Source organism: Dichotomopilus funicola, assembly GCF_033296635.1.
Source record: "Dichotomopilus funicola strain CBS 141.50 unplaced genomic scaffold C8A04scaffold_6, whole genome shotgun sequence".
In the NCBI taxonomy this organism is placed as follows: Eukaryota; Fungi; Ascomycota; class Sordariomycetes; order Sordariales; family Chaetomiaceae; genus Dichotomopilus; species Dichotomopilus funicola.
Genome location: NW_026944027.1, coordinates 397,594 through 421,091, shown reverse-complemented (window position 1 = coordinate 421,091; position 23,498 = coordinate 397,594). Strand labels below are relative to the sequence as shown.

Genomic DNA, 23,498 nt, shown 5'->3' with positions numbered 1-23,498 from the left:
CGTATATCAAGACGGCTGTTCGTGGCTAACATTACCGTTCCAATACCCCCTTGTGATTCAATGATACGAGATTACGGCGACTAATTCGAAATCCACAGGTCATACCTCATTTCTCTTCGTAGTCATTAGCAGTCGTAGTCAATGTACATACAGCACATGCTGTCATAGCCAACAGATCAAAACACCGCTTTCCCTTTTTACCAAATCACCCACCCCAAATCTATCACATCTTTAGGTGAATACATAATCGGCTTTTTACCTCCCCCCTATTACCCCCCTGATAATCACCCACCCCCACTCCCAGCACCACCTCCACCTCCAGCTCCATTCCCCCCAGCACCTCCTCCGCCGCCCCCACCAAAAAAGAACCCATCAAACAAATCCAACTGCTGCCCCCCACCCCCAAAATCATGATACAGCCCCTCCCAACCCAATCCAAACCCAAAATCCATATGTGTGGTATCCAACCCCCCACCACCAGCACCACCAGCACCGGCACCAGAACTCCCACCGAAATCAACACCCTCCATCGCGCTGACGCCATCACTTCCCCCGCCTACACTCCCTGCACCAGTACTATCTATCCCACCGCCACTACCGACAGGGATACCAGACGCAGAAGAAGCAGAGACGGCAGGACCGCCGCTGGCGACGCTGACGTTGTCGGTTGAGTCGATACTTTGGAGGAAATCGATGCCCCCCTGTAGATCGGTGAAGGTCATCGGCCCGGGGCTGAATTGTTGTTGTTGTTGTTGTTGTTGTTGTTGTTGTTGTTGTTGTTGTTGACGTCGGGGTGTGAGGAATCCGCCGGTGGCGGTTGCTGTAGTCGCCATCTCAGCTAGTGGCGAACCTAATTGTGATGATGCAGACCCCAGTTGCGGGGGTGGTAGTGGTGGTAATGGTCCCTGTTGCAATGCGGAGGGAGAGGTGATTAGTTGTGCCTGGTCAATGGCCGATGTGGCGTTGGGAGTGGTGGGTGTATTGTTGATGATGGTGTTGTCGGCAGAACCGGCGGTGTTACTTCTAAGTGCTGGGATCGGTAGGTTGCGGACGTGGGAGAAGGGTTCAGGCTCGGCCTTGATCATGCTTCCGCCCGGCAAGCGATACTGTGCCCCCTTCTGGAAGGCATTCAAGAGGGTTGGGGCCGTAGAGTAAGGATCAGATATGCCAGTAGGCAGCTGGTCCATGGATGGTGACTGGCGGTGGTGGCGGGTGCGTTGGGGTGTTTTCAGTATTGATACGTTGTCTCCGCGTGTACTCCAGTCGGTCCGGTTGATATCAGGGCTGTTGACGGCGCTGGTGGCTGCGCTGCCATGTGCGGAAGGATACTGTTGGCCGAATCCTCCAGATGCGTTTACCATCCTGAGCGTGGCCTTGACCGTTCGGTCGAACGCATCGCGGCACGCTTCGGCGGGCGGGCACTTGTCCATAAAATCGTTGAAGACGGATGTCGCTGCGAGAATGGTAAAGTCTACTTCGTCCATGGTCTGGGTAAGAAAACACACGATAGGTTAGCAATCACCCGACACACAGGGCTAACAAGACACAAGGCCAACAAAATCCAGTTCGCCTACCAAACGGCTCCTGACAATCGGAGAATGCCAGATCGCATAGAGATACGATATGCCAGCCACAAACAAATGGTGCGTCGTCAAGTACGTGTGGTTAACCAACCCCTTCAAGTGCAGCTGGCGATACAAGCGCAAGATCTTCTGCCCGGCCTCAGCCACCTTCAGATACACCCTGTCCTCGTCCTCCCTAAGCTCAGCGTTGTACACCGCCGGGCTATTCACCTCCTTCGTGGTATCATACTCGCCCTCAAAGACGGTCGGCACGCTCAGGCTCTGCCTGTAGAGCAGGATGATCGCCTGCCAGTAGTTCAGACCCAAAAAGTCGACCGAAAACGCCACGCCCGTGTCTTCGCTTCGGGGCGCCGAATTCTTCCATTCGTACAACCTCCTGTCGATATCGATGCGCCACGAACGGAACGAGTCGAACTTGGACAGAAACGGCGACGGCAAATCCGAGTGCATGTAAGGGTTCTGGCAACCCTTCCCATTGGCCCAGGCTCCCTGGGCCTGGCGGAACTGCAGCACCTGGATGACCTCCGACTGCAAGAGTCTGAGGCGGAAATAGTGCTGCGCAACCAACTTGTAACTCGGCCGCGCCAGGTCAGGGGGCGGCTGCTCGATGCCGTTCGGCGTGATGAAACGGTCCTCCAAGAGCGAGGGGAACTCGGTCGTGACGACCTGGTCGGAAATGCCAAACGGCCGGCCGACGCAGAGACTGACCAGACGGTCGAGCGAGTAGGTGCACCACCAAAGCCGGCGCCTCAGATCCCGGACGTATTCTCGCCTCCCCCTTTCCCTGGCCATAGCCTCTGTCTGTTGGGCACCAGCGTGGCTGGCGATGTCTTGGTCTTTGCCGTCTTCATAATACAGACCCAGATCGACAGCCAACCTCACGGCCACACCAATGATGTACCACAGTCCAGGGGGTACAGGTCTCAGCAGCGCAAAGTTGGCTAGTAAGAGGACCATCTGCAAGTCCTCCAGACCTCCGCTGGTCCCAAGGCAAGTCTCAAAATGTACGATGGCACTGGCATGGTATTCTTCCGGCTGACACTGCCTGGGCCCTGGTGGTACATCTGCCGCTAACGGCGGCTCGCCTTTCGAGTCGCCCACCAGAATCCCGGCCCCTATTGCAAACACCATGTTCAACACGTACAGTTCGTGTGGTCCACGCCCTCGAATCTCGTCGGCATACGCCCCATCGAAGATTTCCATGAACTCGCCCTTGTGTAGGACAGGTATTTGCGGGTTCGCGTGCTCAAAGTAGAGACTGATCAGCCTCAAGCCAAGAGGTCGATCGGGGAACGTTGCCGGGTGGATCGTGGGCTTGGTGTGAAGCCCGAAGAAAGATTCCCGCATCGACGTCCCAGACCGGGCACTGGTCCCCGCGGCCGCGGTTGGGGCAACGCCATTGCTTGCACCATTCCCTCCCAAGCTAGCCCTGGCATATGGCCGCACTGCTGCCCGGTCCGGATTCGACTTTTGATCCGTGACGGATGACTGCACAGCGGCGAACACCACGCGCGCAAAGGAGATGCCGTTTGTCGAGCCGAGATACCGATCCTGGGAGGACCCCGAGCCGGCAGCCGGGCCGGGTTTCGAGGCGATCCTTTGCAGTCTAGCACTACTACTGCTGCTGCTGCTGCTGCCATTGTTGTTTATGCCGCCGCTGGCGCCAGCACCACTACTAGCGCCATCACCGCCGGTCTCCCCCCTCCCACCGCCACTCGCAGCGTCCGCGGCATCCCAGTAGTGGGCCGACTGGGGCCCTTCCGCAGGTGACCGGAGACCGATAGCACCCCCGTTAGCTGCAGACTTGGAGCTGTAGTCCAGATCTTGCGCGGGGGGGAACGGGATGTTGTTCGTGCCCAGGAGCCCCTCCAGCTGCTCGACCCTCTTCTCCAGATAGAAGATGTAGCTCCGCGGGATCTCCCTCTTGGTGATGGGGTCGTACCCGACGCAGGCAACCCCAGCCTTGTCGCAGCTCGTGCAGCTCGGCAGCCGCTGGTCGCAGCGGTTCTTGCGCAAGCGACAGCGGTTGCATGCGCTGACGTTTCGAAAACTGCTGCTCTGGCCGATTCTGCCCCCCGCAGCGGAGCCGGCAGGGGCCCCGTGGCTCGGCGGGCCGTCGTGGACTAGCTCGCCCGTCGGAGACGCCGCGCCGGCGGCCGAGCCGAGTGACGCCGGGGAGCCATGGTCGGCGGATGATTGGCGAGCACGCTTGGAGGGTTGGGAGTCCGGAGACGGGGGTTCGCGTTCGGGTACCGGCATCGTTTCCCTGCAGCGCTTCTGAGACATCCGGTGGTGACGTGCGGCGCAATGATTCGGCGATTCGGTGCGGCCCGATGCGAGTCAAGCCGTTCCGGGTCTGAGGAGCAGCTCAGATCACACACGGCGTGCGGAGGCACGTCAACGTTACCACACAGCGGATGTTATCCAGCCAAGAAGAACGTGCGGGCGGCTCTGTTGTCTCGTGTGTTTCGCGTCCCTCATGTGGCCTGCCTTGTGTCTTGCCCACCACACTTGCTGCGCTCGTCGAAACCGTCGAAACCGTCGAAACGGTAAACGATCTGGTCCAGAACCACCTCTTGCCGTTTTCCGGTTATTGTTTGTCGTCGTGATCAAGGATCGTGGGGCCGTCAATGTAAAACTGAGAACGGAAGTCTGTGTGGTGGGGTCTTGGCGCTCCCCAAGTTAGATTCACAGTCGAGAGATAAAAGTGATAATACACTTTACTCGTCCGCTTCCTCGTCGCTGCAATGCGCGGGGCCCATGGCTCAGCAAGCTCGGCAGGGGAAACGGCGGTGTCGACAATCGAGACAATCGGGGGCCTAATCGGGAGACCGTCGTTGTGATTATTGGGCTTTGTTTTTGCCCGTCTCCAACTTTGCTCTCACGTTGGCTTTCTAGGATCCTCTTGTCTGTGACGAAATGCAACTTTGCTGCCGGCCTTCTGTGATGCGGGGTCTAGCAGCCGAGACAAGCCGGGACCGTACATCTAACAACAAACTAACGGTTCGGTGAAGACGTGCGTGGCGGGCATGGGGACGGCGCGTCGGGCGGCGTTGAGCAGCATCGAACGAAGAAAGCGAGTCGGAATCATGAAGCGATCGATGCGGCCGGTGGTCTCGGGGGTGAGCGCATTGCCCTCTTCTTCGCGAAACGGCAGTGGCAGGGCTCTGGCCAAAAAGCCACCCGCGCAAGGCGTGGGCTGCGGAGCTTTTGTGTGCAGATGCAGCTCCCCCCCCTGTACCGACCGAGGGTCAGGGCGATTCCCAGCCCAACCAACCCCCGCCAATTGACGCAACGTATCCGTAGAGGGGCGGCCGCGGACCCCAGTTTGATAAGAGAGCAGGGGGGAGCTTCGAGAGATAACGAAACGTGATGCGAATGTTTCCCACTCGCAGCAACAACAACCCAGCCATTTATTCGCGCTGACCAGGAGCAAGAGTGGGAGAGTGGGGGGCAGCGCGTGTGCTCTTTCCATGTTTCCATCCAGCTTCCATGCGCTCTTTCCTCTTTCGCCCCTCTTCTGCCCTCGGTCTTTCCATCTTGAGGTTTTCCCAGAACGGCACTAATAGCCCGAGACTGTGGGGTTGTTCACTTCCAGTCTTGGTCTCTAGGTCCTGAGGTACCTTTATAGGCGTGTACATAGGCAGGTATGCACATACCTTGTCGAGGGCCTACATAGTGCCATAGTATTATTTCAGAATCGTCCCATTCCTTCATCTCAGGCGTTGGGAATGACAAGGACCCGTCCAGCCTGCAGGCGCCTTACCTGTAAGCGACCGCTCAATTCATGCGGTCAACCTAGACAGAACAGAACGTATTAGTCAAGACATTTCCTGAGGCACATCACAAAGGCGGTGGAGTTGAGCGGTACACTAGTTTGGCAAGAAAGTGCTATTTTGAGACCAATTCTATGGCATTTCAAAGATCAACCTGGTGATCAATTGCCGAAAGTACCAGCGGCCACCTCCACATTTGCAAACGAAATAATAGCAGAGGTGAGACGAGTAGTGTACATGGCCGAATGAGTGTAGTGTATTCCTGCAGAAGGCTGCTTGCCCTCGCCACGAGGGACAACATGATACCCCACGCTTACCCCTTGTAAGGAAGGAGCGGGCTTCGCGTCTGCTAAAAGAATCGGCAAACCGTCGGGGGTCCGGAACCCAAAGTAGAATAAATGGAGGAAAACAAACAAATACACGCAGACAACGAGGTGGTATAACGTGGGGAAGAGGGTATATTGCACGTAAGGGATGCTCCGAAAAGAGGAAAGGTGTATGAAGAGCAAAAGAAAAAAAGACCAAAACAAAAAACATGCATTCCCGCCCATCTTGCTGTCGTGCCATCGCCACCGAATCACCCGAGTCCCTTGCTGCTGCTGAAAGCCGAAAGAGGCAGGACGCCACTTCTTAGAATTCGTGCCCGGCTCTCGAGCCGCTCCTCCCGCTGCTTCTCCCGTCATCCGTCATGTCTCAAGCTACCAATGGAGACACCCAAAAGTAATCAGAGAGAGAAGACCGTTGACACCAATAACCCGCCCTGTGCAGTCGCCCCCCATCCGCCGTCCTTCCAATCAATAGATGCACCGAGACATGGGAGAAACGCCACTGTTCACCGACCATCTTCCCCGCGTAATTTAGGAAAAAAGAGATGAAAAAAGGTCAATTGCTTCCGCGTGTGTCTCCCGAGAACCTGCTCCATAAGGCTACACCACTCTATTCCAAGACAAGAGACCCATCAACCAACCAACCCCCAACCACCATCATGCAGTCGCTCATAAACAGGAAAATAAGGAAAACCCCGTGAAACGCCGTCGCCCGCGCCGCCCATCTATGTTTCGGCGGCGCTGGATAACCCCTGGGGGCACCTGAACATGTTGATTTGATGATAAAAAGGCAATAAAGCAAAAATAAAAATGGTAGGATAATGTAGACGACGAAACCTCACGCAAGGTGTCATGCCAAGACGGGAATGTGAGGAAAACAAAAAAAGGGGTAAAAGAATAAGCTGAGAGTTTAGCTTTCCCCTTCTACTGGCCGGGTATTCGTCGCCGCTCCATCCCAAGGTCCCTGTGGCGATTCAGGCGCCGCCTCAATGTCGTCCTTCTCGTCCATTCGCCCCCTCGGCTCCGTGATTCTCATCCCGACCAGTATACCTCCAATAGTTATCAGGCCCGTGACCCACCACGACAGACCCGAGTATCCGGTCTCCATCCCCAGGCTGTACAGAAGGCCCGAGATAATCGGTCCCAGAGCGCGGCACAAGCTAGCCGTCGAGGCAGCCGCGCCATTGATCGTGCCTAGTGTCAGGGTCGTCGGGGCCGAATTGGTCAGGAGAATTGCGTTGGCCGGGTAGGCGAGCGTCGAAAAGGTGCATTTCCACACCACGATGATGTAGACGCTGGTCATGCGGAGGCTCTCGGGAAGGAGGACGATGTACGGCGTGAAGAAGTACAGCAGCGGATAGAGGATAGACATGAGCTTGAAGAGGCGGAGAGGGCCGAGCCGCTCGGTGATCATGGGGAACAGGAAATGTGTCGAGGCCATCGAGTAGATACCTTGCACAGATAGAATGACGCCGATCGTACGTGTGTCCATGCCGAAGCCGTCAGCGAACTTGAAGGGGAGGGAAATCGGCATCTTCTCGTCTGGTGGGTTGGTGCTGAGGAAGACGGGAAGCAAGGAGTCGAACACCATCGTGTGGCTATAAAGGGGGCTCTTGTTAGTGGCGGTTGTTGGTCTCACACACCGGGGTGGTAGCGACTTACAACGCGAGGATGCCGTACGAGGCGATGACCATCACCACAGGTTTGGTGAAGATCTTGCCCACAGGCCGGGCTTCCGGTTTCGATTTCCGGGCGCACAACTCTTCCGCATCGATCGGTACCAGTTCGGGGCCACTAGCTGTTGATGAAGGACCAGCCGAGTTCCCAGTGGTGAGATATCCCGGCAAAGATTCCTCCGTCTCAAAGAGCAGAGGTTGCTCCTCGGCACTCTTCGTTGTCAGCCCTTTACTAGCCCCCCTGAACCGTTCCGGCAAGTACGAGACCAGCAGCTTTCCGAGTTCCACCCCACGGTCCCGGTTCTTCCTCTTCTCCGCATGAGTCTCTTCCAAGAACAGGAGACCAATAACAACTCCGAGCGAGACACAGATGGCGCTGAACACATTCGGAAGCAGATAGGGGAAGCGGTCCCAAATACTGCCTGGGGTGAAGATGGACGGAAGCGTGTCGACCGGTTTCGCGAGAGCTCCTCCGATCATGGGGCCAACAATCGATCTAAGTCTCGTGTTAGTGCCTCATCACATGAAATAGCAACTTGCGCCCCGCTTCACGCAACTTACCCGACGCACCAAACGAGAGGCATGACAGCGTACGCCCGAGCTGGAATTCTGTGTTAGTCTCTCTTCCCCATGACCACCCTCACGTCTTGATACCGGGGCTCGACTCACCTTGATGCTCCTTGACCGTGACTAGTTCGCCGACCGTGGTCTGAAGGACGCCGATATTACTGCTCCTCTTAGTCTCAAGAACACAGCATCCTAACATTAGCAGATACCACTCACCCGTTGAGAAACCCGCCCAAGGCACGAGCAAAGAGGGCGACGGGGAGGCTTGGCGCAAAGCCAAAGATCAACACGCTCAGACCAGTCCCGGCCATACCCATCAACAAGACAGGTTTCCGGCCAACCTTGTCGCTCAGTCTGCCCCAAAAGACGCTCGTAGAGAACTCGGCAAAGGTAAAAGCAGAGGTGACCATGCCAGCGTAGAAGGAGATTTGACTTTCATCATCGGTTATGTTGAAATCTTTCACCATGTGGTAAATGTAGGGGAAGATGGACATGAACGCGATGGGCTCGCATATCCGGCAAAGCGCTGGTTACGTCGTGTTAGTTACCCTTATCCCCAAACTTGAATCAGATTCCGTATAAGTCTCACCTAGAATCAGTAGCTGCTTCCCAGGATATGGGGGTGACTCAGCAGGAGCCATGGCACCGTTTCTTCTGGTCCTCATGACTGTGGCTGAACAAAAGGAGATACACTGAAGGTGGCAGGTTTATATCTGCAGCAACCTGAACAAACTTTGGTTCGTCGGGGATGAACGTGTAGATGGATGAAGATGAAGGGGGGGTGATGAGTATTAAAAGATTAAAAGGGGGGCTTCGGTTCGTGGTATGGAGAACAGCCGTGGGTGGGTTGGTTGGGCTGGGAAACAAACTTGATGTGGTTAGGTTTGTATGAGAACCACAATGAGAGTTTGGGTCCGTTTTAGGCAGCGGGCCGCAGCCTGGTTGAGGACTCTTTATGTATGATCGAAGGGGGGGAGGCGGAGATTTTGGGGACAGGGTGAAGATCGAAGAGAATATATTTTTTTTGCTCTTCAAAATTAAAACGGTGATCGGAGAGCTGGGAGTGGACGTATATATCGTCCCCCATCCCTCCTCCCCTTGGGAAAAGGAACAACGAGATCCACCAAGAGCCACTTCGCATGGCGGATCCCATGGAAGCTTGTCCAGGGGGCGGAAGGGCTGAGAAGAGAGGTCACCGGATCATCCATCTGACTGACAGTGTGGGGACCCTTGCGTGGGACGCGGGCAAAAATCCAGGAATAAAATTATTTGAAAGGAAACATGGAAACAGCGGTGACAAACTCCCGTTTTCTGGCTCCTAGGCAAAGCCAGACGATCCTGGGGGGAACACTACTCCGCAGTTGGGCAAGCTCGGGTAGGACATACCAAAAGGTACACATTTTGGATTGCGGCGGATAGTGTCGACCGAGTGCATCCTTGGACGGCGACAGGGGTCTCTCAGGCCTTGGCCCGCCGTGGATATGACTGCCATTTTCCCTCTCACGTCTTGATGCTGGTTGGACCCATGTCGCACACATCCTTTGCACTTTTGCAGGGATTATTTCATGGGTCGATGCGCTCGTCACCGTTTCGCTGGGACGCGGGATACTTTTGACAGACGGCCCTCCACCACCGTTGAGGTACATCCATACCCCTGGTGCTCCGGGGTGGTCGTCCGGCTGTTCGCCGATCCAAAGCGCAGGCGTGTGTCGTCTGGTCTTTTCAAACACCCCTCTACCGTGTGGATGGACAGCGCCGGCCCTGCGACGGGGCCCAATGGCAACCTGGTGAGTGTTAACCAACGGCAGGCTCCTCAATTGCTGGGACCGCGAATGTGCTTAATGGCGGTTGCGTCGGAGACTCGGAGCTTTGAAGCTGTTCCTTTTCCTCCTTCGCGCCGGGGAATCGACGGACGGTTGGCTGCAACTCGGGAACTCTGAAGAGCACACCGGGGGATGGTCAAGAGATGCCGGGGAATTCACGGGCCCGCGAAAGACAAACAGGCTCTTTTACTTCTCGGAGGCGGGACGACGGGCGGCGTCCCGAAACAGGTCATCGCACAACCGCAAACAAACAAACGGCGACCGCGCGGGAGCCCCTTTAGGGAGTGCTGTTACGCCGGCTCCCGGTCGATTGATGAGCAGCGTGATAGCCTTCTTCATCTTCCGGCGGGTGCTTCGGAGGCGGCCGGCGGGCAATTGGCCGGGCTGCGGAAGAGAACACGCCTCATTCGCAGGGCCGCCTGGTCTGCTCCCGCTAACTAACCAACATCTGGTCGCAAGCCGCGGCAACACGCACCAGCCGACTGCCCCGCTTGCGAGGCTCCCGTTCTTGCTCCAGATCCTCCTCCAGCTCTTCCTGCCGCCGTTGTCGTTGCTTGCTCCCCTTTTGCCTCGGGCACTGTCAAGGCGGGGTTGAGGGGAACGAATGTCCAGGGGTAACAAAGTAGTGTATTCAACCAGCTTCTTCAGGGATCAAAAGTGAGGCGGCGTCATTTTTTTTCCTGCTGCGGGTCTCGCGGCCTCAATTGAACACGAAGTGAAGCAACAAGACACCCTCGAAGCAAGGCGGCACGGCTGCATGAATACCCACATGCCGCATCCTGCCCGAGTCCTCGGTGGTGATAGGTCATCCACTAGAGAAGGGCTGTGCCTGCAAGGCGGGGAGGGCGTACACTCGAAAGTGCTAGGGAGGGGGGTAACCTCATGGCAATTTCGTCACGCTTCGTCTGATGTTGGGCCGCGGCAGCCTGCGATGGGAGGAAAGAATTGCACGACCGAGCGATGAACGCGAAGTTTGTTGCGTTGATTGGGCGGGCGGTTGAGAAGCGGTGAATCGTTGACGATGCCGGAACCCGGAGAATTGCGGGACTTGTCGTCCGCCGGTGTGGGGTTGGGTTGGTGTGCCAGGGATGGTGGCATGGCTGAGGGGCGCCAGGAGCTGTGAAGGTTGAATTGAGCGCAAAACAAGGGAATGAGGGCGGGTGACAGCCAAAAATGGAGCTCGTCTTGATGACCGAATCCGAAGTCAGATTGTAGGCCACCGAGGCAAAAACTCAACGAATCCTTATCGTGCCTTCTCCGAGAAGATTTACCACCGGCGGACCAGGGCAGCTTGCGATGTCACGATAGCAACAGCCTTTCTTCTCCTCAGCCGCGGGCAGTGCTTGCCGTCGAAGATTCAACACGCCCGCCCTCGGCCCATCAACCGGAAGGTGCGGTCCCGCATCTCAGTTACCCACGGCCCGACCACAGCGCGCAACGTGGGATGGGACTGAGTCGAGGTTACAGCCACTGCAGTCAGGCCGTAACCCTTTTCTTCTTCGGAGGTTCGACGTGCCAATAATCCCTCGTCAAGCTGATGCTTCTCGTCAAGTTTGTCACCTTGTGTACAAAAGGGACTCGTTGCCTTGGCTTTGCGCATGCAAACAACCTTCGGGAGCTGCAGTGAGACCCCTCAGACGGAACACGTTGTTCTTGAAAGACGACACCACCGTACCGATAAAAGCACTGTCAGAGAGGTCCCCGGCCCGCAAGCCGTGGCCATATATCCGGACAAAAGTACCGCTTCCAAGTCGCACGACATTTACACAGTACACAGTACTACATATTTAGGCATAGTCATTCGTGGATCATGAAGAGGGGCATTCCGAAGAATCATTCACCCAAGCATCAAAGAATCGCACCTGAGATCATGGAGATCGTGGATAGCATGCATGGATGTCCATTGCTTTTTCTATACTCGGGCAAGGCAAACCAGAACCCAGGCCTTTCGGCTTTGGCTTGGGCTCCTTTCGTCCCACAAAAGAACGCCTTCAACCAAAAACAGGAGCAGCTCAAGTCCGTTTCGGGACTTGAGGGGCCAATACCACCAAAAGAATACCACAAAAGCGGCGGCCATATGTAATCCTGCATTTTCAAGCCACCTCAGTGTCGCAGCCTCCGGCTTTCCTCAACCAACAGGACAAGACTCCCGCGTTCCACGACATGGGGCCTAACCGCCACCGGTCGACGTTGTGCAACATCGCGACAAGGAATTCGAGGTATATCGACGACGACGACGACGATGACTGCGGGGTGAGCACAGAGAGACGGAATTAAGCCACCCGACCCTCCTGATGAGGCCCGCCGAGTCCGCCGACTGGCTCGGTGGTGTTTCTAGTGTAAGCAATTGAGCAATCGCGGAGCTCGGAATCACACCACCTGCTCACCCATTCTCCGTTGCACAGCCAGGCCGCTGGGAACCTTTGCTTTTTTATTGGGCCCGCTCGACCCGTTTGTCAGCGCGGATAGGTCCCGGATTCCCGGGACTGGGTGGCCGATGCTCCGTTCGGCCAGTCACCGCCCTCGCAAGGTTGCACAGGCTCGAGCAGAAGGGCAACTCTCAAGATCGATCGGGTGGTTAATTTTCCTGGGCGGTGGCGTAGGTTTATCGTCTCCTTTCAGCTGTGTGGTTGCGTCCCGGCCGGAGGACGGATACAGATGGAATACGGCAACAAACTGGAAAATACGGTTCTGAGCGAGGATGCGAAGCTGAACGTCTTCCTGACTGCGCTCGCATCATTCTGCTTGCATGGCATGCAGCATTTGTCCCTATCCGCCGCGGGAAATGCCCGGTGGCCCGCCTGCACCAACTGGTCCGTTGGGCCGAAGCGTTGGGTCTTGAGGATGGCCGCAGACCTCACAGTTTGTCGTCGACTTCAGTTGACGTGCATACGTACAGTACCACCTGCCTGCCAGGACACGTGCCTGCGCGTAATCCCCCATCCAAGGGGCTATCGTTCCGGGGAATCATCCGCTTTGCCCAAAAGCCAAGGCCCTCCGGCTTCGGTAGTGGGAAACAAATGGTGCGCTGCCCCTGGAATTTTTGTCGGATCTTCCCATCTGTGTGGGCGACGATGACGAGCGACAAGCCAACCGGAACCAGTGCCACTCTGATGGAGAACCATGTGGCCGACCCGCCCACACCAAGGTCAGAAAGAACACCAACCAGCGGGCTCTGTCCTCATTCGTCAACCATAAAACGTATCAGTTCGGGAGAACCCAAATTCTCAACCCTGCCCAGCGCTCTCGCCCTGCGTGGTGCCTCCAGCCGCAGCGGTGAATAGGTCAAAGTGGCACCAAGGAGAAGGAAAGGTAGGAAAAGAAAACAAGCAAGGAAAAGACCCACTGGGCCGCTCGAATTGAATTCGATGAGACATCTCTCCACGTTGTTTGCCAGCCCTCGCCAGCTTTGCACCAAAATGATGAGAGATCACTTTTTTCCCTCTCTCGTTTCCTCCGGCAGGCAAAGGAGATTCTCCACGAGGACGCAAACCCCCCACCCCGAAGATCGGTGAATTTGCAGTCGCTCCCCTCGAGCCTCCCAGCCAAGGACGGAATCCCTGTCCACCAGCTCGCTTCCAGAAAAGATCGAGTTTCCCCATGTGGTAGCCCAACCAGAATGCCGGGCCGGGGGTCGAGCAAAGCCGATCAGTGACCACGTCCACACATCCGGATCCAATCAACTTGCGCCGCCCGGTTTCAGTCAAACACCTCACCATCAGCCCTTGACCCTGGCCATTGCTGGGTGGGTGACAAAAGGCCAGCGATGGGTTTTCTTCTCAGACTTGTGCCCCGGAGGCTGGAGACTGGGGGGGGATCCTGGACCCGATGTTCCCATGTCTCAGGTCATCCGGTCGATTGCCAAGCGAGCGACAAGAACGAACGGCAATCGCGCTCAGAAGCCTTTTTGCGAACCCGAGATATCCCGTTTGATAATATCGTGGTGTCCACGTTTCGGCTGGCGATCTGGGCGGGTTTGTTGAAATTTTCTTCGGAAACGAAAGAGTGAGAGTGGAAGCTGCGTCGAATTTTGCGCAGTGGATCTCCATCCGGATGCTGAAGCATTGTGTCTGAGGTCCTCCGACCTGATTGGCCCCCAGGTCAAACTTGTCTTCCGGCGCGCATACCGCTTAAATCATGTGCTTTCGGTACATGGAACATTGGGAATGGCTCCCGCGCGGGTCAGTTCCGTTTGACGAAGCGTTTCATCGCCTTGGAAGACCACCGTGGACGAACAAATCGTGCATGGAGACAAGATCTGATCTGATCGCAATCGGGTCCCCGTCTTTCTGCAGCATGTCGGGTATGCATGCAGACGGAGAAAAGGCCTCCTCAGGTCCCAGGAACAGACAACGAACCAAGAGTTCTGTCGGTTTGTGTGTATGGTTACGACTTTCCACCGGTGTTTTGTTTTCTTCAACTCAAAACCAGCGCCTCGAGCCTTGGACGATGCTATGTCCATTTACGGATAGCACGGTTCTCGTCAGTGACGTTGACTTTCACAGGGGCCTGGGTAAACGTGGTGAGTGGCGAAGGGCATTTCCAGCTTCCAGCTGGCCAGTGCTGCTGTCGCTCCGTCAAACCTTGTCGTGCTGTGGACGCCTGTAGGTACGAAAAAAAGGAGAAACCAGGGCTCGACTTCGGGGCGAATCCGAACAGGTGGTATCCCCTTTTCTTTTCTTTTTCTCCCTATCTTTTGTTTCTTTTTTTCTTTTGTTTGTTTCAACCAATTTATGCATACTTAGGACGAACGGTACACTCCACTACTCCTCCTGGCTACTGACACCCTAGCACCTAGCTCGAGGTGGTTTGTGGGGGGGGGGGGTTGCAGTCCCAAGTCGCTGAGTGGAGCTCAAGACCAGGTCCCGACAAGGTCCATCCCATGAGCCGAGATGCGAGCACGCCTGGGAAACCCCTCATCTCATCGCGGAGAGGAAGCTCGACCGAGATAGATCCGCCGGGCTTGATGGCGGATGATCCGATTGATTACCAGCGAGCGGTCAATGCGATCGTGAACCACGTCGCTGCATGGACTGTCGTGATAGTGGTGGCGATAATCGCGGCTTGCCGGAAACTCGCTAGCTTGCGTGCGCTCGACAGCCTCATCCTGGCCCTTGTTGAGAGACAAGCTAAGCCAGATGCGCGCGGATAAAAATACGCTCAAGTTCGTTTTGCCAGTTGACGGTTTTTTTCAAGCCGCCACTTCTCGTGTTAAACGGGGCATTTCCTTTCACCGGAGCCCAGTCCTTGCTTAGCTGATGACATGAGCAAGCGAGGCAAGGTCGTGGCGGTGTGCATGCGCAACTGCGGGAGCCACGCACTTGGGATGAACCGCGCTCCAGCTGCTTCCTGAGCTCCCTTCCGGGATGGATGTGGGGGCTTGACTTGGAGGTGAGACTGGGCGTCAATCCGAGCGTGGCAGCTTCATAGCCAGGCCGCCCTGGTTATCAATCACATCTGGCCTTGAACCGTGGACGCCACATCGCCAGATCAGCGCACCGGCCGGGGCCCAAAGGCCGACCGACGTAACGGTTGCTGGGAACCATACTGGTAACGACCTGCAGATGCTCAACCTGACCGCTCGTGAGACGCGTGTACATGTATGTACATAGTAGTGTACTCTGTACGTCAACGCCGTCTGTCCAACATGTATCGACATTGCGCATGGGGTGTAACGTTATCGATGTATGCAAATACACTCCACGTCCGCTCTTGCGTCGTCACTATGGTAGTGTAGGATTGTCCAGCTTTGCCGGCGGCAAGCACGCCGGAAAAGTTTCATCGAATTCATCATCCCCTGTTTCCCAAATGGCTGGGCCGCGGGGGGCGCCAAAAGCTTGGCGGCCCCAATGAAACCCCCGCACAGTGGGTGGTGAACGGCCTCGGTTCCGTAGTCCCGGGCCAGCTGGCGACGGTGGCTGGAGCAAGCTGCAACAAAATTGGGTTCCTTGCCCGCGTCGAACACTGTGTTTAAAGAGAGATCATGCCTCGAAAACCAGACGTCCAGTGGTGTAGGCAAAGGATATTACTAGACCTTTGCGTCCAGTGGGGGGGAAGGGAGCGAAGGAATTTTATCACTTCATCCAAGCAGGCGAGTTCGGCGCAAAATTTGTGCGATGGAGTAAGCTTGGGACCCCCGCGGGGCTGCGTGGGCAGCAAACGCGGGACAAACGGCGCACCAAAACGCTCCGTTTTTGATGCCACGCGACGGGGACGTGAACCAAGACGTCATGCCCGATTTCTATTTCGGTTGTTTTGACCTCACTCAATCAAAACTTAGTGTATCTGCAAACCCAGGCTTCCGGATCGGACGGCAATTCAGCGTTGGTATGGGCGCAATGCTGCAGTTTTTAGATAGACTGGGTTGCACCTGCAGTATTACAAGACGACTGGTCCTTTCCTTCGATCTATTCCATGCACAACGCCAGGTTCCATCTTGGCGCAATGCCCAATTTCCAGCCGGAGATGGTGGGGTGCTCAACACGGAAGGAACAGCCTCACAATTCCCATCACCCGGCCCGCGCATTGATCCATCCTCCCCGAGGAGTTGGAGTGTTTTCCCCAGGGCGTTGACTTGCACTTCCGCCTCCCATCTCACGTTTACACCATCTCACGTTTACGGTACCAGAGACTCGGAGGGTTATTTTCTCGGTTACTTATTCTTTTTGTAATTACCTTATCTTCTCCGTACATACAACTACGATTAAGTTCATCTTGGATTAGATTCTCTCTCGCTATAGCAGTAGGTATTATCACGATATCGTTTGCGTGTTTAGATCGATGACTGATTCTCTTTTCAAGTAGCTGATTTAGTCTTGGCCCCCACGGCTCGCTTTCCGGCTGATGGCTCGGGCGGTCGGTCCGAGCCTTCATCTCCGCATACGACATTGTCTCCGACTTACAGGAAAGACAGAACCAACAGCCCGCCGTCGCCCAACCGCATCATCCTTGCCTCTTCAACGGTCGGTTGGGCCAGGCTGGGCTGTGCCGTTTGCTCCGTCTTTGCTTCCATTCGGCCGTGACGGGTGAGGATGGTCGATCCGTACAGCTCTAACTCAAGGACGCGGGCACCAGCCGGTGAGGTTTTGAGACAGAGGCTTGGGGTATCCGTACCGGTCTTAAAGTCCCGTGCGGCGTCCTTCCCTACCGAGAGCCCGGCTAGACATGCAGAAAAGAGGCACATACAGCTCAACCCCGGCTGAACAGAAGCAGCACGCTCTCTTGGGAATGACACACCGCGGTGGTTCACCAACAGGACTTCACGAGGCTCGCTTGATGACGATCCTTCACTGTCCCGATTGGAAACAACCGAGTTTTTTTTTTCCCATGCACGGAACCAACGACTTGACCGGTCTGCAACTCCAGCGCGCAACGGAGGGGAACCTTTGGAATGGGCCCAGCATGCAGTTGCATGACTCAACATCGGCATCTTTCACAGACTCCGTGGCAGCCCAGTACCTATCACAGTCCGATGCGCTCCCCTAGCGTAGGACAAACAGCACCTTGGCCGTTGTTCAGCCCGCTCACGAACTTGCCTAAACCGTGTTCTCCTGCATGAAGGCATCGAGCTCACATGGCCCACATGACTTTTCGGGCTGCAGCGAGCAATATACCAACCCGCGCCATGTTAACAAACGCGGTACTAACAAAGCTTCCGGTGGAGGGCCGACACATGTCGGCACGAGCATATCCCTTACGGTGTGCCTGATCATGGAGTGTGCCACTGGCCGTCATGAAATCATTGGCGAAACCACCAATTTGCGGATTGGTATGGGTTGGCTCGGCCCAAACCTTGAGCGTTGGGCGGTCAGGCGTTATCTTAGGGTATACCCACTTTCTTGCACAATCACCCACAGCCGCTTGGGCGTCGCCCTCACTACCAACGCTACCAACGCTGACTTTAATTTGACAACAGGACGCTGCTACAACGCATAGCTCCTCGAAGAATATGCATAAGCTCACGGGCCTCGAGGATTGAATGCACTTACATACACCATCGTGGCCTAAGGGATTAAGATCTTGGCTATGCCGTCCAAGACCCGCTGTTTCTGGCCTCGCAGGCATAATTCTAACATCCGTGTATCCTTAGAAAATGGTCTGTTCGGTGGAGGCTTGGATTTGTCAGTTACCAAACTGAATAAGTTGAATCTCGGCCAACGGTTTACTTGGGTCAACAATGGCGGTATCGGAATTTTGAGACGGGCGATACAAAGCAGAAGAAAAAGACTCCAAAAAATCCAAGCTGGGTAGAGGAACTACCCCCAATCAAGGAAATAATCCGCTAACTCTTGAAGGGCAATGAGGATCTACCAACTCGGCCCAACAGACACGGGGGGCGCAGAAACGACGCCGGGACCCAGCCATGGTGCAGCTCTTACACGGTCTCATCCTCCAAGACGCGCTGCCCCCCTGGCCCCCCGACCCCCGGACCAATATGTCCGACATCAACGGTCTCCTCGCCTTCGCTTGCACCTGACGTTTTCGGTGACTGAGTTCTAGGCCGCCTCTGATCTGGACCGCGGGACTTTGCACCGCGAGTTCGAGTGGCCAGGGTTTGGGGGCCGTCACGATGGGCCGAGAATGGACAGCCCAGTGGGCGTTAATACCACCGGGCTGATCTGGCTAGCGTAGCGCCCAGTAAGCAACATACCGTGGGCTGCGCGCAACGGTTTCTAGCGCTCGACATGCTAGGGCCCCGGCGACTCTGGGTTGATCTCATTCAGCCCGGACAGGGCCTCAACAACCTTGCATGATACGGGGAGTATCAAGCGAGGGACGTCCATCGGACTAGCCAGTCGGCGTCCGGGGATGTCTTGGAGATGGCGCTTCATGCTTACACTCAAGAGTTCTGCATTGGCGTGTCCAGTCCGGTGAGTGGAGGAGTGTTTCTCGAGGAACAGAGTGTGAAGTCTTTCCCCGATTGTGAGTAACGGAGGGAACAGGGTGAGTGGCCTATTTGTCGGCACTGATAGGTGAAAGTATTTCACATACTCAGGAACTTTGGGGACGAACATCTCGCAAGGATGAAGCAAACTGAGAACGCTCCGTCGGGGTAATGACGAAGCGTGGAACAAAACCACACCTGATCGTACCGACGGCGGTCCTAATCGAGGAAGTTACGGTTCAAAAGTTATGAAAGGTCTAATTGAAGGTCAAAGGACTCGTGTTCAAAGACATGAGCCCGCTTCGTCATGGGTCGATGCAAGCCGGGTCACACCCGTGATATGTACACTATTGGGAGCCTTGTTCCTTCCTTCGCGCCGCCCCACTCGCAGCGGGTTCAGGCACCCGAACCCCGCGAACGGTTTCCCCTCCAAGCGTGACACAATTGAACGTTTCCCTTACCCCACTAACGTGGAAACTCCCCAAGAAAGTTACCAGCCGACCTGGCATCCCAACATCACCGGTCTCATCACTACCACATCCGAAAACGGTTCCAGCATCAATCCTGTGGCCGCTAACAGACATACCGACGACAGGCGAACGCGCAGATCGACGTTGACGCCAAAAATAGACGCCCACGCACGCAGACGAACGGGGAAAGCCTCCTCCCTCGACATTCATCGCCTCCGAATCGGAAACAAGCACCTTCACTATGGCGAAGAAGGGCGGGGCCGAGGGCAATAGCAAGAAGGCGGCGGGCCAGGCTCGCAAGGCCGAGGCTGCTTCCAAGAAGGTTGCGGCTGCTGATGCCGAGCGTGAGGCGCTTGAATCGAGCAAGTGGGATAAGGGAGCGAAGAGCAACGCTAAAAAGTGAGTTTGTCACCAAGCAGCCTGACTGCTTGCTGTTCGTTTCCCCCATCATCCGTTTTTCTACTTTCACTTTTTCAACTTGCATTTTTTCCACTTTCAGAGGCCTGTTTTCCCTCTTTCCTGTTAAAGCCTCCCTGCTTGCTTGCTCCCTTCCCCTTTCTCTGGTCCTGTGGTTTGCTCTCCAAGGAGCGGGAAGGTTGAGTGAGCTGCGGTCTCCCGTCGGGACTATAGCCTAGCATCCGGTTCTCGAAGACCCTTGCGAAGACCCTTGAACCCTTCCCTGTGTTGAATGCCGCCAGCCGAGTTGGGATGACGGGTGCTTGTGCCTCGCTTGCATACCCGTCAGGACCCTGAATGCAGATGCCACGTCCCACGCGCGGACAATGGGTCTGTGGGAATGCAGCTTTCATGTGACCCCACCGTTTCGTCCGGGATCCCAGTTGTTTTACTAGATCTGCACATGGTTTCGTTTGTCCTTCTAGTGGAGGAGGCACAAATATTTCCTCGACCGTATGTTGGGCGACGGGTGCTGACAGGTTTTTTGCGCACTTCTCCAGGGAAGCCGAAGCTGAGAAAAAGGCGGAGGCTGCGCGCAAGAAAGCCGAACGCGAGGCTCTGCTCGCCGAGGAAGAGAAAAACACGCCGGGTCGGTCGGCGCCCAAAAACTCGAAGGCGGCGGTCAAGAAGACCAGGGGCCTGGATTTGTCGCAGCTCGACGACCATGGCGGGGGCTTGTCAGCACTCAACGCCTCCGGTATCGATAACGCGCTGGACGCCCTCTCGCTGACGTCCAAGTCCGACGCCACCAAGATTGACCGGCACCCTGAGCGTCGGTTCAAGGCCGCGTACGCTGCATTTGAGGAGCGCCGGCTGGGCGAGATGGAATCGGACGGTACCGGTGCGGGCCTACGGCTGAACCAGAAGAAGGAGAAGATCAAGAAGGAGTTTGAGCGTAGCCCGGAGAATCCATTCAACCAGGTCAACGCACGGTATGACACATCCAAGGAGGAGCTCGCGCAGCTCAAGGACCAGGAGCGGAGCAAGATCGAGAGCCGCCTTGCGTCGAAATGAGGAGAGGGCGTGTGAGTGGATGGGCAAGCGAGTGAGTGACTTGAACGGACTCGCCCGTTGTTTGGAAGGGGACGCGAGAAGGGGGAAGTGCGTGCAAAGCGACGAGGAGGGGGGCAAGTCCCAAAAAGGGTCCGACCTAGGGGTGTGCTGGCTTCAAAGCTGCCGGGGGGTTCAGGTCTCATGCGCCCGGCCCGGATGGGAAACAACGTGGGTTCGCGGAGGCGTTGCCCCGGACCTGACTATCCAATGGTGTGTTTCTTCCACCTCGGAAATCCGGGTCACGATCTTCATGGACCGGCGAGGTGGGCAAAAAAAGGGAACCAACGCATCGTTACGGGGGTTCAGGCCCATGAGGAAACAAAAATGCGTGGTGTGGGGGAACCGGGAGGACTCGCGAGACCGCGGTCTCACCGCGAGTGAGACAAGAAGACTTGTGGGGGATGTGAAAATTCCCCTAGCGCCGTACAATTTTGACCTTTGCGTGAGATGTGATGACGGGAGGGGCCGGGATGCTCATAGGTAATTAGTAGCTTGCAGCGGAACCTAGTGTGACCTTTTTCCCATTCGCATAATTGTACACTAGTAGAACTGCATCAATATCGGGATGTAGCCTTGTCGAGAAAATGAGCCACTCCCGTTTCCTCCGGTTGGTGGTTGGTCTGGGAGCCAAGAGGGGGGGGACAGGGAAAGGGACGAAGGAAGAGACAGGTGTTGGCGGCTTGGCATATTCGTAGCCTTGTGCTGGGCTTGGCTATCTTTTTGTTGGGTCATGGTGATCGTTTTGTTGGTTTGATACCGAACCCCTGCGCGGGACTTTTTGATTCAGATTATTCGGATTGGGAGTCGGGTCGGGTGACGAGAAGGTTGGGAAGGTGTCGCGTGGGAACTGAACAACAGGAACAGAACTTCATTACCTGCTGGTTTGGTGAGTGGGAGGTTTGGGGGGACTTAATTATGCATAGTCAACCCTAACCCTCGATTGGGCGGAGTTCCTCAACTTCCCTGCATAACCCAAACACTTGTGGTGTTGCGAACTCGAATTTCTGTAACAACTCACTCATGCTAGTTATCGCGACTGCAACATAAGCCTCTCATTTACTAGGCGACCGTTCTCGAAAATTTATTTGAATTCCTAGCTCATTGAATTATATCCTCATTTTACTCACCCCCTCTCTTTTTCCCCTTTAACGCAGCGCTGGTCGCAGAATAATTCCCAATCCAAACCCAAGCAGGCCTTAATTGCCCAAATTGCCAGCGCCAAAAAAAATGTCGTCGTCGTCGTTGTCGGCACCGCCTGGATCGGCAAAAATAAGCAGTTTGTCATCCGTCAAGCGACAGCACCTGCTCACGGAGTTGTATGTCTGAAATCTTGTTACCCTATCACGTCCATTAACTTGATGGGACATTATACTGATGTGATGCGATGTGGTCGGTTGGGTTTGAACAGTGCTGGCCTCAAACAAGCGTGTCCGCAGGGTATCTATGTGAGCCTCACACAGGGCGACCCGACACTATGGTCGGGTGTATTGTTTGTGCGGAAGGGTATGTAACTACACAGCGTAACGACAACCTCTTCTCTCCTCCCCCGACTCTCCATGATGGTGATATCCTAAAAATACACCCTCACTAACAAATACACTACAAGGCCCCTATGCCCCCGCCATCCTCCGCTTCCACATCTCCTTCCCAGACACCTACCCTTCCCTGCCGCCGCTTGTCACGTTTTCTACCGACATGTTCCACCCGCTGCTCACCCCGCTGACGACGTACATGTACTCTACCGACGTGCAGGACGGCGGCACGGCGAGCGCATTTGATGAGGAGCGGCTGCCGCCGGGTGGGTTCAGTCTGCGGCACGGGTTTGCGGGGTGGTTTGGGAGAGGGGGTCGTGCTGTGAGTGGTGCTTCGGGTGGTAGTGGTGGTGTGGCTGTGGGTGGTGGGAGTGGGAGTGGGAGTGGTGGTGGAAGTGCGCGGGGGGAGAGAGGGGTAGGGTTGGGGCTGGGGCTGGGGCTGGGGGGTTCGTCGACGGTAACGAGGAGTGAAAACGCCGAGGAAGAGATGATGCTGCGGACGCCCACACGGCCAGTCGCCACGGCGACCGGGACTACACCAGTGTCTGTAGCTGCTTCCGCAACATCCGCTGCCTCAGCTGCCGCGGCATCCGTGGCGTCCTCCTCGGCCTCGATGCCCGGGTATGCCCGGCCCGGCCGGCCCAAGGAGGTGTCGACATACGAGGTCCTGCGGTACATTCGCAGCGCATTTGACGACGAAGATGTGCTAGACGCCGTCCCGCTTGAGGCCGCGGGGAATCCGGGGGCGTGGCATGCCTGGCGCACGCACCGGAGGCAGCAGCAGACTGCGGGGACCGGGAAGCCGTTGCCCGTGCCGGGATCCGGATCGGCATCGGCATCATCGGCGGTTGAATCCGGGGCCAGGGTTAGTGCCGGGTCCGCGCCAAGCGGGACTGGGGCTGAGCCGGAGGATCAGCCTGGGAAGGCCCCCACTGCTACTGCGGGAGCTTCCGCTTCGGGGACGACAAGGTCTGGGGGTGGTGGAATTCAGACCGGGGCTGAGACTACGGCGCGGCGTCCGAACGAGTGGAATTGGGAAGGGGTTTGGGAGGAACGGGTCAAGCGTGGTGTTGCGGCAAGCCTGTCCGAGGGCGTGTTGTTTGGGCATGCCGGGACAGCGGATGAAGTGGTGCGTCATTGTGGCTTGAGGTTCCGCCGTTGTGTTCCTTCTCGCTGGTCTCTTATTATCCCTTGTGTGCCGGTGTGCCGGTGTCCTTTCCCGTGTTACGTTTTTCTTTCATCCCATCAACTAACGGTTTGCTTGTCTGCAGATCAACTTCCTCAGCATGGACGACGCCGAGATAGAAGGGGCAAAGTCCAACTTACTTCGGACGCTTGGCGCGGCTGCATGA

At 56.2% G+C, this 23,498-nt stretch overlaps 4 protein-coding genes across 4 annotated transcripts; 2 read left to right on the top strand and 2 right to left on the bottom strand.

Annotated features, from left to right (window-relative positions):
- Positions 1 to 284: 284 nt before the first annotated feature.
- C8A04DRAFT_34692 (fungal-specific transcription factor domain-containing protein) lies at positions 285 to 3,842 on the bottom strand (the record flags this gene model as incomplete). The annotated part of the gene is made up of 2 exons (XM_062782919.1): positions 285 to 1,487; positions 1,575 to 3,842. The coding sequence occupies 2 exons, from the start codon at positions 3,840 to 3,842 to the stop codon at positions 285 to 287; spliced, it is 3,471 nt and encodes a 1,156-aa protein (XP_062640175.1).
- A 2,753-nt stretch (positions 3,843 to 6,595) lies between these two features.
- Positions 6,596 to 8,593, bottom strand: C8A04DRAFT_34691 (uncharacterized protein; the record flags this gene model as incomplete). Its single annotated transcript, XM_062782918.1, has 6 exons — positions 6,596 to 7,283; positions 7,348 to 7,857; positions 7,923 to 7,962; positions 8,031 to 8,089; positions 8,145 to 8,454; positions 8,518 to 8,593. The coding sequence occupies 6 exons, from the start codon at positions 8,591 to 8,593 to the stop codon at positions 6,596 to 6,598; spliced, it is 1,683 nt and encodes a 560-aa protein (XP_062640174.1).
- A 10,753-nt stretch (positions 8,594 to 19,346) lies between these two features.
- On the top strand, positions 19,347 to 20,575 carry C8A04DRAFT_34690 (uncharacterized protein; the record flags this gene model as incomplete). Its single annotated transcript, XM_062782917.1, has 2 exons — positions 19,347 to 19,504; positions 20,062 to 20,575. 2 exons carry the CDS (start codon positions 19,347 to 19,349, stop codon positions 20,573 to 20,575), a joined length of 672 nt encoding a protein of 223 aa, XP_062640173.1.
- Positions 20,576 to 21,841: 1,266 nt separating this feature from the next.
- On the top strand, positions 21,842 to 23,498 carry C8A04DRAFT_9545 (protein crossbronx; the record flags this gene model as incomplete). Its single annotated transcript, XM_062785523.1, has 6 exons — positions 21,842 to 21,930; positions 22,023 to 22,117; positions 22,221 to 22,541; positions 22,632 to 23,011; positions 23,138 to 23,275; positions 23,418 to 23,498. The coding sequence occupies 6 exons, from the start codon at positions 21,842 to 21,844 to the stop codon at positions 23,496 to 23,498; spliced, it is 1,104 nt and encodes a 367-aa protein (XP_062640172.1).